The 12075-nt window shown below is 52.5% G+C and overlaps 5 protein-coding genes across 6 annotated transcripts; 2 read left to right on the top strand and 3 right to left on the bottom strand.

Moving 5' to 3' along the window:
• Nucleotides 1-649: 649 nt before the first annotated feature.
• On the top strand, nt 650-1775 carry AAFC00_001832 (uncharacterized protein; the record flags this gene model as incomplete). 2 transcript variants are annotated; one of them, XM_069347952.1, is made up of 2 exons in its annotated part: nt 650-1228; nt 1287-1775. In XM_069347952.1, 2 exons carry the CDS (start codon nt 650-652, stop codon nt 1773-1775), a joined length of 1068 nt encoding a protein of 355 aa, XP_069204587.1. The 2 variants fall into 2 exon arrangements, with proteins under 2 accessions (XP_069204587.1, XP_069204586.1); XM_069341076.1 differs by having other exon boundaries at nt 953-1228.
• A 2497-nt stretch (nt 1776-4272) lies between these two features.
• On the top strand, nt 4273-6956 carry AAFC00_001831 (uncharacterized protein; the record flags this gene model as incomplete). The annotated part of the gene is made up of 3 exons (XM_069341075.1): nt 4273-5033; nt 5132-5192; nt 5256-6956. 3 exons carry the CDS (start codon nt 4273-4275, stop codon nt 6954-6956), a joined length of 2523 nt encoding a protein of 840 aa, XP_069204585.1.
• A 317-nt stretch (nt 6957-7273) lies between these two features.
• Nucleotides 7274-8567, bottom strand: AAFC00_001830 (uncharacterized protein; the record flags this gene model as incomplete). The annotated part of the gene is made up of 2 exons (XM_069341074.1): nt 7274-8037; nt 8111-8567. The coding sequence occupies 2 exons, from the start codon at nt 8565-8567 to the stop codon at nt 7274-7276; spliced, it is 1221 nt and encodes a 406-aa protein (XP_069204584.1).
• Nucleotides 8568-9366: 799 nt separating this feature from the next.
• AAFC00_001829 (uncharacterized protein) lies at nt 9367-10450 on the bottom strand (the record flags this gene model as incomplete). Its single annotated transcript, XM_069341073.1, has 3 exons — nt 9367-9879; nt 9939-10226; nt 10418-10450. 3 exons carry the CDS (start codon nt 10448-10450, stop codon nt 9367-9369), a joined length of 834 nt encoding a protein of 277 aa, XP_069204583.1.
• A 234-nt stretch (nt 10451-10684) lies between these two features.
• On the bottom strand, nt 10685-11728 carry AAFC00_001828 (uncharacterized protein; the record flags this gene model as incomplete). The annotated part of the gene is made up of 3 exons (XM_069341072.1): nt 10685-11145; nt 11211-11583; nt 11660-11728. 3 exons carry the CDS (start codon nt 11726-11728, stop codon nt 10685-10687), a joined length of 903 nt encoding a protein of 300 aa, XP_069204582.1.
• Between the last annotated feature and the right edge of the window lie 347 nt (nt 11729-12075).

Raw genomic sequence — 12075 nt, 5'->3', positions numbered from 1 at the left:
ACATTCTATCAATCTCTACTCACTCACGTATCACCTGGCGACACATGTCGTAGAATATACATACGTTGGTCTCGACTAAGTCGACTATGATCGTACCAACATTCTGGTCTTGTCCAAGACAAAAGCGAGTCTAACAGAGAAAAAGACGGCGGTCGTTCTCTCGATTACTCTTTAGCTTGGTTGCCACAGTCCTCTGAGAATCTCCGAGAATCGCATCGCGAAATGCGTGTGCTTGCAGTCATCAGCTTGCCAACCCAACATGGATGTCCAATATAGGCAGATCGACAGACCTCGGATGTTCACAGTGAAGACCGAATCAAATCGCCGAACGGATGTGTCAACTTGTGCCACTGAGGCTAAGTGCAGTGCCTTAATGAGCCGCATGTTTGGGAATTTCATAAGTATTCCTGCTGGAGATGAGGCAGTATACAAAGTGTGGTTGAGGGCCATGCAAATCTGTACATACATAGAAGGAGCGATCCGCGGTAGGTGCATGCCGGACCAAGTTCAACATCATATCGTGGCAAGAGCTGTCACCTGCTACAAGCACATCCAACCCCTCGTTTGAGGTATAGGAGTCTTCAGATGCAGCTTGAAATTGTCTCGTTTTGGGGGCCATACAACTAGCGTCATATCCTCAATTGACGGCATGGGATCTAATGCTTCAAAAACAAGAGACACTGCAGACGCACCATCGCGCAGGTCCTTGAAGTCAAGATCATCGCTGAACCTGCTGAGGCGGACACGTACCTCCTCAAATGCCACCACGGCTTCTTCTGCGTTCCCTTCGACCTCAGCGACAGCAGGTGCGAGCACCCTCGCGAATACGAGTTGTTCAAATAGCAATTTTTCGCCTGTAGAAGTGTCTCAATATACCCCTGCCATGCTTGATCAGCGTTTCTCCTCGTCCACAAGTGATATTATAAGCAAGGATCCAGACTTGAAACGAGACATGGACTTACCGACCACTCCAACCATTACTCCGGTCCGCCTGAGTACTTCGGCCCACCCAGAAAGGTCCAACACCTCAACCCCAGAGAGCGAAGGAAGCAGATCAGGCACTCCTGCTCTCTCATTGACACCACGAACTCTATTACCGCGACCTCCGATGTTACCAGAGGACAGCCCTACCAAGTATGGATTACATCGCAAGGGACGAACACCATCTCCGGATCGAACATTGACAGCTGCACAGCGCAAGAAGATGACTGGACCAAGCCTGTTCGCAGTAAGCGTGATATTTCTCTTCCAGTTCTTGACTTTTCTCCTGACCTCCTGTCTCGCAGCATAGTGTCCTACAGCTCAGGGCCCACTGCGGACTTATCGGTCAAGTATCGAGACAACAGTCTTTCTCACGCAGCACGCCGTGCCTCTTATTAAACACCGAAGAGACCGGGGGTTTCAGAAACACTCTTCCTGCAAGATCCGCTCGACCACTAACCGGCCACTCATTCCACGACTTCCTCTCCCGTGCCGGCAACGACGTCAAGAGTCACTACAACGTAGCCCGGGCCTTGCCCATACAGCCTTGCCAAAGGGAGTGCTACAGGTACCACGACGCATGGCACGCGACCGCGAAACCGCGGCACAACGTGTACAATCCCGTCTCTTGCGCCGTGTGCCACGAATACGGAGCGCCGAGCGAGGGGCACGACACGGCCGGTGATGACTTCCGACGGTGCGATTGGTGTTGGCTCATTGTTTGTGGCAAGTGCCATGAGGCTTTCGTGTCTGGAGGTCTGTCGGCGATGATGAGCGGACAGAGTGGTGCTTGATATGAAGAAAAAGTTGTCAGGAGTAGTGGATTCGCCAATACCATGCGATGGGCGAGGTTCATGTATGTCACAACGGCGACGAGTGAGCGGTTGCAAAGCTTTTAGTGATGGTCATGACGAGTATGATATTGTAGGGTAGGATGAAGGGTATACAGGCTGACTGAACAAGAGAGAAAAGAAAGAGAAACAGAAAACGTATTTTCGTGACCGCCCGCCTAGCATAACAAGTCGCCTTCCGTGTAATCATCCTGGTGCGTTCTGCGCTATCAAGCAACTTCTACCTGATCAGCAGGCACCTCTGCACCGCCGGAGATATTGGCGATGAAGTCCCTGTACCTAAACACATCGCGTCTGCCGGGTCCACCAGTCCCGTTCTTGAAAACGCCCTTGCCACCAAACGCTCGTCTTCCGGAGAAATCAGCCATGATGGTGTCGACGTCGGCCTCGGTCAAGCGCACGGGCTCGGTGCCCGGCTCGGCCGTCGTGTGCAACAGGGCATCTCTGAGCTCCTGCAGATCGATCTGGCCGGAGTCGTCGACGTCGAATGCGGCGAAGGCGGCGGCTAGCTCGTCGGGAGGACTGAGGTGCGAGTGGGCTGACGACACAATGTCCAGATATCTTGCCAGGTTCAGGGTCGCGGGACCGTTGGGAGGGAAGAACGCGGACAGGGCGCGAGGGGACGAGTCCATGCCGACTTGGTCGAGCATTGCTGCCAGGCTGGCTGAGTCGACGGTGCCGGAGTTGGCACTGTCGAGGACCTCGAAGGATTCGCGCATGCTGCGTAACATGGGCTGAGGGATGTGGTTGTAGTTGGGTCCTGACGCGCCAAGAGGTGCTCGAGGTCTCTGTGTCGCTGGCGACGGAGATGATGGGGTCGGCTTGCTGAAGTTGAATGGTCGTATGGTGGCAGCGGTGGATGATGTTACTGTTCGCTGCGCTACTGGTCTTGCCATGGCGGCAGGTCGTACAGGTGAGGGCGAAGGAGAAGGCGACGGCGATGGCGCAAGCCCAGGCGATGAAGGACTGCCGCCATCGAGCATAATGGGGGTGCCTAACACTGGCGCTTTGGATGCTGCTGGCGAGGAGGGCACTGCAGGAGCCGGTGCGTCTTCCACCGCGGGAGACACGGACCGTTCTACACTTGGTGACTGTGGTGGCCTCTCTGCAGGTGAGACTGATCTATCTTGTGTGAACGACAGAGCACGGGAAGGCGACTCGGCGACACTGAGCCTGCTCGAGGGTCGGGTGAATGGGCTGCTTGGTCGGGCAAATGGACTTGTTGGACGAGCAAATGGGCTAGTGGCACGCGGCGAGGTAGGCGGACCCAATTGAGATGGTCGCCGTACGAAGGGATTATGTTTCTCTGGGGATAGAGAAGGTGATGACGGCTTGGTCGGCGACATGTGAGTTGCAGAGGTGGAGGGTTTGGTTGGAGAGGTAGATGGTGTTGTTGCGCCTCGAACAGCTGATGGAGACGCTGCTCTGGACAAATCCGGCCGCTTGAACGGCGACGGACGTGGTGAGCTGAAAGACATTGGCTTCGATGGCGATTGTGGCTGGACGTGGTTTCAATGTCAGCATGGCATACCCCAGAACAGAACATCAGTAGAAAAGGCCTCCACCATCAGTTCGACAGGGACAGACAAGGCTACGGCGCTTACGTCTATATGTGATTGATACCTCAAGGTATGATCAAGAAAGAGTACAGCAGCGGACTTTAAAGGCGCGACACTACCACAGGGGTGTTGTTGCTGTGCTGCTACTGCTATGCTGCTTAAGGTACTGACTGCTGTATTGTATGATACAGTACCCTACTGGAGTGTAAAGTAAACACAACAAACCAAAAAGTACACAGGTACCCGGTACTTTCTGTGCACGAGGTACGCGCGCAAGCCGCACTGACTCGTGCGCTGACGCAGATGCCGAGCGAAAAGGGACGATCACACAGCGCACAGACAAGAGACATTGGGCAATTGTCCCATAAATCACCCGGAGCGGTTTAGTCGACTCCTAAACCAGACCCTGGTGCCCCCTCTGTGGAATGCCATGTGGGGAAAGCACAGCAGTCAGAGTGGGTGGTAAGGTGTCTTCGACATGTGCAAATGAGGTACGGTATGAGGAGTCCAGACAGGGTAGCACTTGCAAGGTACCTTACTGTGCTGTGCTGTGGTATAAGTGTAATTGAGGAGGAGAGATAGAAGGTAGCTCCTGCCTAATTCTTCTTTCACCTCCGAACCTATAAAATGGCAATTGCACGCTCACTTCAACACATCGCCGTCCACCACGCATCAAACGCCCGATCCATCTAGGCGCATCACCTGGAAGCACTCTACGCTTTGCCTTGAACACAAGAGCTACACAGGTAGACTCAATCGCTTGGAGCATCGATAGCGTCAGATCATACTCTGGTCCTCCTTGGATTGACCAAAGCCAATGGCGATTGTCGCACGATCTAACATCATATAAGGAAGGCACTTGCGACACTCTGCCCCTCAACATGGCGTCGATCCTTCCATACCGCTCCAACACCAACAACAGCGCCAACAACGCTGCAGCCCCGCCGTCCTCGTCGCGCCATAAGATTTCTTCTTCTTCCTCGTCCACCTCGTCCTCCAGGCACGAGCGAGATGCTTCGAGTAGCCACATTACTGCCGCGAACATGGGTCCTGCCGCTGGAGTCATGCCCGACAATCTCTCGGCTGATCGGTCGAATCGATCCACCATGATCCTCCACAAGCCTCATATACGACCACAATATCCAGCTGATTCCGAAGAGAAGCATGTCGAGTACATCCTCGTTGCCTCCTTCGACATTGACCGCGGCTCTGTCATGGAGCATCAGTATCCAGCGCCAATCGGCGGCGATGAGCATATGCTGGCCGAACTCATGTTGCCCGACCAGGCACACGTCAGAAGCCAAGACTGGACCATCTTCTTTTTGCACAAAGACGCCAACGACCCCGAGGAGATTGAAGAGAGGAGGGCAGCGAGAAGACGGGCGGTCCGCCGCCAGAAACGCGCGCGAGCAAAGCGCTTATCTGCTGCACGCAGATCCAATGGCACATCGCGCGACGGATCCAAATCATCTGGCAAACATGTCCAGACCAAGGACGACGACGATGAGGATGAGGAAGATGAGGACCGAGACGAGGATGACCCAGATGTATTGGAGGACGAGGCTCTGGAGTCTATCGAAGGTCCACCTTTGGTCTATGTGCTCAACCTCGTGAACACAAAACAGGACAATACGGTGAAAAGGTGAGCTGCCATGTCTACCGGACGTTGCTCGTCAAAATCACATCTAGCCTGGCTATGCCGTGCGTTTGTGAATAGTGCTGATTTTATTTCTCCAATAGAGGTGCAGTGGTCAAAGCCATGGCTATCTGTACCCGTCACTCCTTTTTACACATATACAAGGTTTGTTCGCTCTCATATCTCTACCTTCTTCTGACCAGCTGTGCTAAATACGTTCCATCACAGCCGCTATTGTTACTGGCTCTCGAGGATTACTTCCGCGCCCCGCTTCCGGAAACACTCGCCTCACTTTACGATGCGGTCAACCAGATGGACCTTTCTCTCTTACCTCGTCTTTCCCTCCAGGAGCGCTTCATCTTGCAAGCGTCTGACGTCAAGGACCTCTTCATCGAGAAGTTCGAGACAATGGTCCAGCAGCGCATTCTGGATGACAGAACCAAATCGCAATCATCTCAGAAGCCCCCATCCCGTCAGCGGCACACGCTTCCTCGAGACACTCACGAATTCGAATCTGTCGTCAATTACAACAATATACCAGTACCTATCAAGATACCCACCGCTCTTTCCGCCGAAACGGTTGGCGATTTCTCACTCATCAAGCTCATCCAAACCTTCAGCAGCCCTCACGCAAACAGTCCCCAGCCATTCCAATATCATCATCCACACCTTACCACTTCAGGACCCCTCACTCATCCCATCGTAGTCCTTGTCAATGCGTTGTTGACTCAGAAGCGAGTCATATTCATTGGCCATAATCTTCCTTCCTCAGACGTTGCCGAAGCCGTCCTCGCTGCCTGCGCCCTGGCATCAGGCGGCCTGCTTCGAGGTTTCACACGCCACGCCTTTCCCTACACCGATCTTACCAAGATCGACGATCTGCTGAATGTCCCAGGCTTCATAGCTGGTGTCACAAACCCGACTTTCACCCACAAGTCCGAGTGGTGGGATCTTTTGTGTGATCTGCCCACCGGTCGCATGAAAATAAGTCCCAAGGTAGAAAATGCTCCTGTAACGGAAGGTATGTTGTTCTTCCAACAAGCCGGTCCGGGTGTGTCTGCGCAGAACGGCTTGCCAAATACTGCAGGGGTTCCTGGCTCTGCTTCTGGCGCATCGTCGTACCCGTTATCGCCTTCTGGCGTAGGAGACCTGGCAGGTGATAACGCCTTCATGACAGGGGTGCTGGCTTCCATCGCTGATAGGAGGGGTGAGGCCGCTGTCCGGGCCAAGTTCCGCCTGTGGATCACCAAGTTCATCAGACTTGCCACAGCTTTCGAAGAGATGGTATATGGCGCCTCGGCTCTGAGCATCCACTTCCCCCCCGCATCGTCTCCTACCGCCGGCGTCCACTCTCCCTCGCCCGTCACACCTTTCGATGCGCCCGAACTCGACCCCGCAGTTACTGGGCATGGCTACGTCTGGCCAAGCACTGATGCAAAGATACGTGAGCTGGCTGCCAATTCAACGCGTATCGAAGGTTGGCGCAGTACGCGTTCCTACTATAATTTCGTGCAAGACTTTGCCGTTTTGTACACGCTACGTCCGATACAAGACCTCGATCTACAACATCTCCACGATAAACTGACAAAGCTGCGCTTGGGTTCCGACAATAGCGCCGCCATATATGTTGCTATATGCGCTCGCATAAATACCTACGAGCAGATCAACCAATTGCTCGGCGTGCTTGTTAATATCTCACCGTCATCGGGTTCAGCGACTGCGCTCAGCAGCGTGGGTGACGGAGGTCTTTTCTACTTGGCGCTCGGTCTCTTCCATCCGAGGACTGATGTGCGAGAGATGGTGGCCGCACTATTGAGCAAGATCCGGGCACACGAGGCAGGACGTCATTTCTGGAACAAGCTGGGTCGTTTCGAAAAAGCCGCCTGGGAACGGGTCGTCGTGGCAAAACAGGAAAGAGAACTAGCGTAACCATTTCGAGGGTGTGCCTACATTGATCAGAACATAACTCCACCTGGAGCGGTGCGACGTTCGGCGTCGCAGTCACAGCTCCTGATACTGTGAAGTCAGGGACCAATCGCCGGACAGTCTGTGGTGCAAGACATGTCTTTCCGAGGCGTCCCCACGTATGCGCCTAACTATGGCTCTCATACACCAGTCGAATGCCTTGATGCGATCGCATTGGGGGACGACGAGTCCATCTGGCTCATGCGACGCCCTTGACGATGATACTATTCAGCTGGGCCGAGTGAGCCGTGCCATTGTTTCCTCACCGCTCCGAAAGGTCTTCACCGATATGCCCAACTTGCTGGCTGGAACACGGGGCGTGCTAGAGGAGCCGCTGGAAGTTCCAACGCCTTCACAACTTCAGGCAGCAGTTGTTCCAGGTTGTGGCTACACCTAACCGCATACTTGCCAGTGTTGTGAGCAGGGACATCAGAGAAGAACTGCTCTTCACCCCGAACTCCACCAAGATTGATTACACCAATGCCCTTGCCGGCATCTTTTGCCCGTTTTATCAAGCGCCATGCAGAATATGTAGCAAGTGAGGATCCGAGCACGAGCACTCTGTCGGCCTCGTCAATAGCCTCCTCTGCCGCGGTCTTGACTGCGCCAGGGATACTCTCTCCAAACATGATGACCGCCGGTTTCAGGACACCCGCGTTGGATTTGGCAGACCATGCACCATCGTCGTCGATTTCGACCACTTTTCGCGTCCCGTCCTCAGCCACAGGAGGACTCGCGAGACAAGTGGGACATGGTGGATAGCGGAAGGTCCCATACTTGACACCTGGTATGTCCACATCACCGTCCGGATTCGTCTTCAACCCTCTTTTCCTTCGCTCTTCAGGGTTCTCCGTCGTGAGCGCGCCAGATTGCAGCATTTCGGCGAGAAAGTCTGCCCAGGCTGGGTTGAGTTTTGCCAGATCATCTTGGAACTTGGCACGATCATATTCGGTACGACAAGATAGACAGACTGCGCTCCGTAAATAGCCATGCAGTTCGAGGGTTCGCATACCGGGATGCGCTTTCGGGTGGAATGAATCGACGTCTTTTTTCCCCACATGTCAGCGCCTCACGCCATCATAGATTAGATAACCAAAAAGAATAACGAAGCGACTCACTCTGCGTAATAACACTAGAAAGAACCTCCATATCCCCCAACTTCGCCACAGCGTGATGCGCAGCATTCGGCCTTGACCTATTCAGCGTCGTCCACCCAAGGAACGACCTGGCCCAGTACCTCTTCCTCGCCTCATGACTAGCAGCAAACTCATGAAAGTAAATCGGCCTGTAGGTCTTGTTCAGCGTATACGTGCCCTTTGTGCCTCTGTAATCCGCCAGCCCTGACGCGACGGATATGCCTGCTCCGGTGAGCAATACCGTCTTCGAAGGCCCTGCTCTTGTTTTTTCCGGTATTGATAGTCTCTTGGTGATATTGCTCGTCGTCGACGCATCGATAGAGGAACTAGAAAGAAACTCGCGCACGGCAGCAATGGCGCCGGGGACAGTGGTTGCTGAGGACGGGATGATTGTCGGTGGCGGGAGCGGCGCTGTGTAGGGGATGCGGATCACGCCCATTTTCGGGGGTTTAGGTTCAGCTTGTATCTGCTGATTCCTCTTGTTGCTATCTCTCTTTTGGAGCAAATGGTTTCCTGGTTTCCTCTTGTTAAGTTGCTTTTGCCTCTCGAGATATATATGGGCTCGGCGGACTCGGGGGTTAGATATGTGTGATGTACAACTCCAATCGAACCGCTAGCGAACGAGGCCGAACGCTGGGACTTGCTTGACCGTATATTGATAAGATAATAAACAGATCTGCAGTCGCAGAAAATGAATGTGCTGTAGACCACAAATAGAGAGTGTTGATAATGCGCACTATAACTACATCGTGTGGTGATGATGGCTGGGTGGTGGATCTTGTAGTGCATCTTGTGGGGAAATCGAGAGTGGGTTTATTTTTGTTTGCACTACGTCATACATTCTGTTTCTATTGACTGTAGTTGAATTGGTTGAAGACTGATTGTTCTTGTTGATCGTAGGGAAGAACTGCACATGTGAGAGAGAGAAATCGTTTTGTGGATTTCGAGGTTTTGTGTAGTGTCGTATTCGTGGGTAGAGAGGCAGTGGTGTGTTTTGGTTTTGGTCATGCATTTTCAGCATATGGTGAGTGGCCTTTGCTGTTGCAGGATTGGGGCAAGGTTTAGTGATGATGAGTTATCGCCATTGTTGACCTCTGTCCAAACTTAGGATTACTAATGGAAGATGGACTCCATTAGCCCAGTTGAGTCGGCACTTATGCAACCAGAGCAAGTCGTCATATATCAATCGCGAGAAAACAGCATGTTGAGGTGTATTGTGGCAGCCTTGACAAATCCATTCATGCTTTCCTAGCCACTGCTCGGATACGCACATATCCGATCCACTGACTACCATCTTCCTCCCTCGTGATGATAGTCTCCAGAATCTCACTAGCGCTTCGAACCACCTGCTCTCTCAAACCCTCATCGACAGCCTTGAGCATCTCCGCGCCCATCAACTTGATCCACCCCTGCAGACCTGCGCTGCCATCCGCGGACTTGGGCGTCAACTTAGTAGGTCGATTCTCCAACTCGACCTTCTCCACTTCGAAGCCGGTTTCTTGCAGCTTATCGTGAAGCCACTTCTCGCTGGGGAAGAACCACGGACATGATTCTCTTGCCTGGTCGATGGATACACCGTACTGCACGAGCGCGGACAGGATCGCCGCGTGCACTTCGGCGATATTACCTTTGCCGCCGAATTCGCAGACGAAAAGCCCGTTGGGTTTGAGAGCCGCATGTATGTCTGTGAAAACATCTGTCCTTGTGTCCGGATTCCTGAGGATCCAATGTAGAGCAGCGTTGCTGAAGACCTGTGTATGAAGTCAGTCATCGAAATTGCTTGAGGATCAGGGAAAGTAAGAGCTCGTACCTTGTCCCATTTACCGTTGATAGCAACTGCACACGACTTCATCTGAGTGCAGTCTTGCAGACGAAAGGTGCAGTTACCCGTCGTGTACTTTGACTTCGCGGTCGTGATGAAGTTGGGTGATGCGTCCAGGCCCAGCACCCATCCTTTCGATGCAGACGCAGCAATTTGTGCCGTCAGAGGTCCATCGCCACAGCCGATGTCTAATATGTGATCGTTCTCGCCCACTGCGAGATACGATACAACCTTGGTGGCAAGCTTGGGTACAAAGGACGCAGCAGCAGCGTAGGCCTGTCTGATATTAGCTGTGAATCTTGAGGACGCCCAAGTAACGCGTGGTCCCCTGAGTGGAAGCTGTCATGGTATTATCTCTCACTACGAGTACTGTATACCATCCATCATCTTTGGAGGGGTGGGGAATACTCCAACATCTGTGCTATACATAGACAAAAGCTGGGGAGATTGTGGGGAACCTAGCTTACCTCCGTGGACCAATTGTCGCTTTTCCCCGCCATTTATCGCTTTTGAAAGACTTAGGAGCAGAGAATTGGATAGAATGTTCGAACCTGTCCCTTGCACAAGATATCGATTGTACTTATAGAGATTTAATGTAGCCTCCACAAGGCGTGATATCTTATCTTTTGAGGGTGGAAAGAGGAGTGCATGACCAATGCTCCGAGATCGGATCTTGTGCTCCGCAATCGGTGCACGTGAATGCTTTACCTATCATGCCCCACATGACTTCAAGGTCAACGAGTAATGTCTGGCTTATGTTGCATCTTTCTCCTCTTCATGATCTCAGATAGCGGAAGATCGTCTTCGTCGTAGAACTCTATGTCTTCGTCCACACCAAAGTCCGCTAGTCGCTCACCCTCAGAGTTGCGCCAGCTTTCTTCTCCCTCAGCCAAAGGCGTGATCGAATGTGAGTCATTCGGCAAATCTTCTGTTTCGTCTTGGTCTGCATACACATCATCCTCCACTTCGTACTGATCTCTGGCCTCACGCTGATCGTATCGGGTGTGGAACGGTTGCCTACGTCTGACCATTCCATCTGCTGCGACTTGTCTCTGACGCAACAGGTCGGCATCTTGTCGTTGTCGAAAGTCCATTGGGTCCATGGACTGAGTGAAGGCGAGGGCAGGGTCGAATGTTCTAGTCGGGAATTGAAACATACGGTCAGGGTCAGGTGGAGGCCATGAAGTTCCGGGATCTGTGAAGGATATATCTGTGGTGAGTCTCCCAGACTCGCTGCCGATACCTGTGGGATGTATTTACCTTCGAAGCCATTTCCTGGAAAAGCTAGACCACTTGCCATCGTTGGTGTTCTTGCAAAGGGCCATAGCCAGGTGTGCAGATGGCCACCCATACCTTGTGCCAAGTTCTGATATATTCCAATGTCGTAAGGGAACTCCTGCTTCGTAATTTTGATTCTCGTGCCCGAAGGTCCATCCAGAAATCCCCCAAGATGGCGAGCTCTCCGGACAAGAGTAGCGTGGCGCTCAATCTCCCAGCCTTCTATGGTTGTGGTATTGGCCCCGAGGCACCACAAGGTACGTACATATAATACAAACAACGCAAATAGTACTAAGCTGTTGACTATGATGAGTACAAAAAGATGTGCAAGCTGTAATGCGCTAGGGCCCAAATACTAGAGCTTTGCTCAGCAAATGTCTCGATGGTAGAGCTAAGGTAAGGGTAAGAATGCTCTCTCATTCAAGACTTACACTGGGTAGATCCCTTTTATACCACAGAACTTGCGCTCTCTGCATGAGAAAGTACTCAAGATACGTCATGGAAGTGACTGCATAAAAGAGGAAGCGTACAAAGTGAGGTAGAGTGGTGTGGGATACGCAATTGGCTATCTTCCGATTCAATCGACAGGCGTGTGGTAACGAAAGTTTGAGGACTTACCAGTCCAAGGACTAATTGCATATCACGAGTCAGCTGTGAGCGGGAGGAAATGCAGACGTCAATTTTCTTGAGGCACTAACCAGTGGTGGTCCATTTTCAGGATACATCTGGAAGCATGTCAGGTCGTCATTCCCAAGTCACTATTGTTACCCTGCAGTGGCTCCCCGTATACCTTTGACAAGTCTTACAGTGGTGAGCTCGTGGCGGCTTAGGTAAGTCACATCTTCGA

This window comes from Neodothiora populina, assembly GCF_041146345.1.
Source record: "Neodothiora populina strain CPC 39397 chromosome Unknown canker_contig_13, whole genome shotgun sequence".
Taxonomy (NCBI): Eukaryota; Fungi; Ascomycota; class Dothideomycetes; order Dothideales; family Dothioraceae; genus Neodothiora; species Neodothiora populina.
The sequence above is the reverse complement of the archived record's forward strand: the minus strand, read 5'-3'. Positions and strand labels throughout refer to the sequence as shown.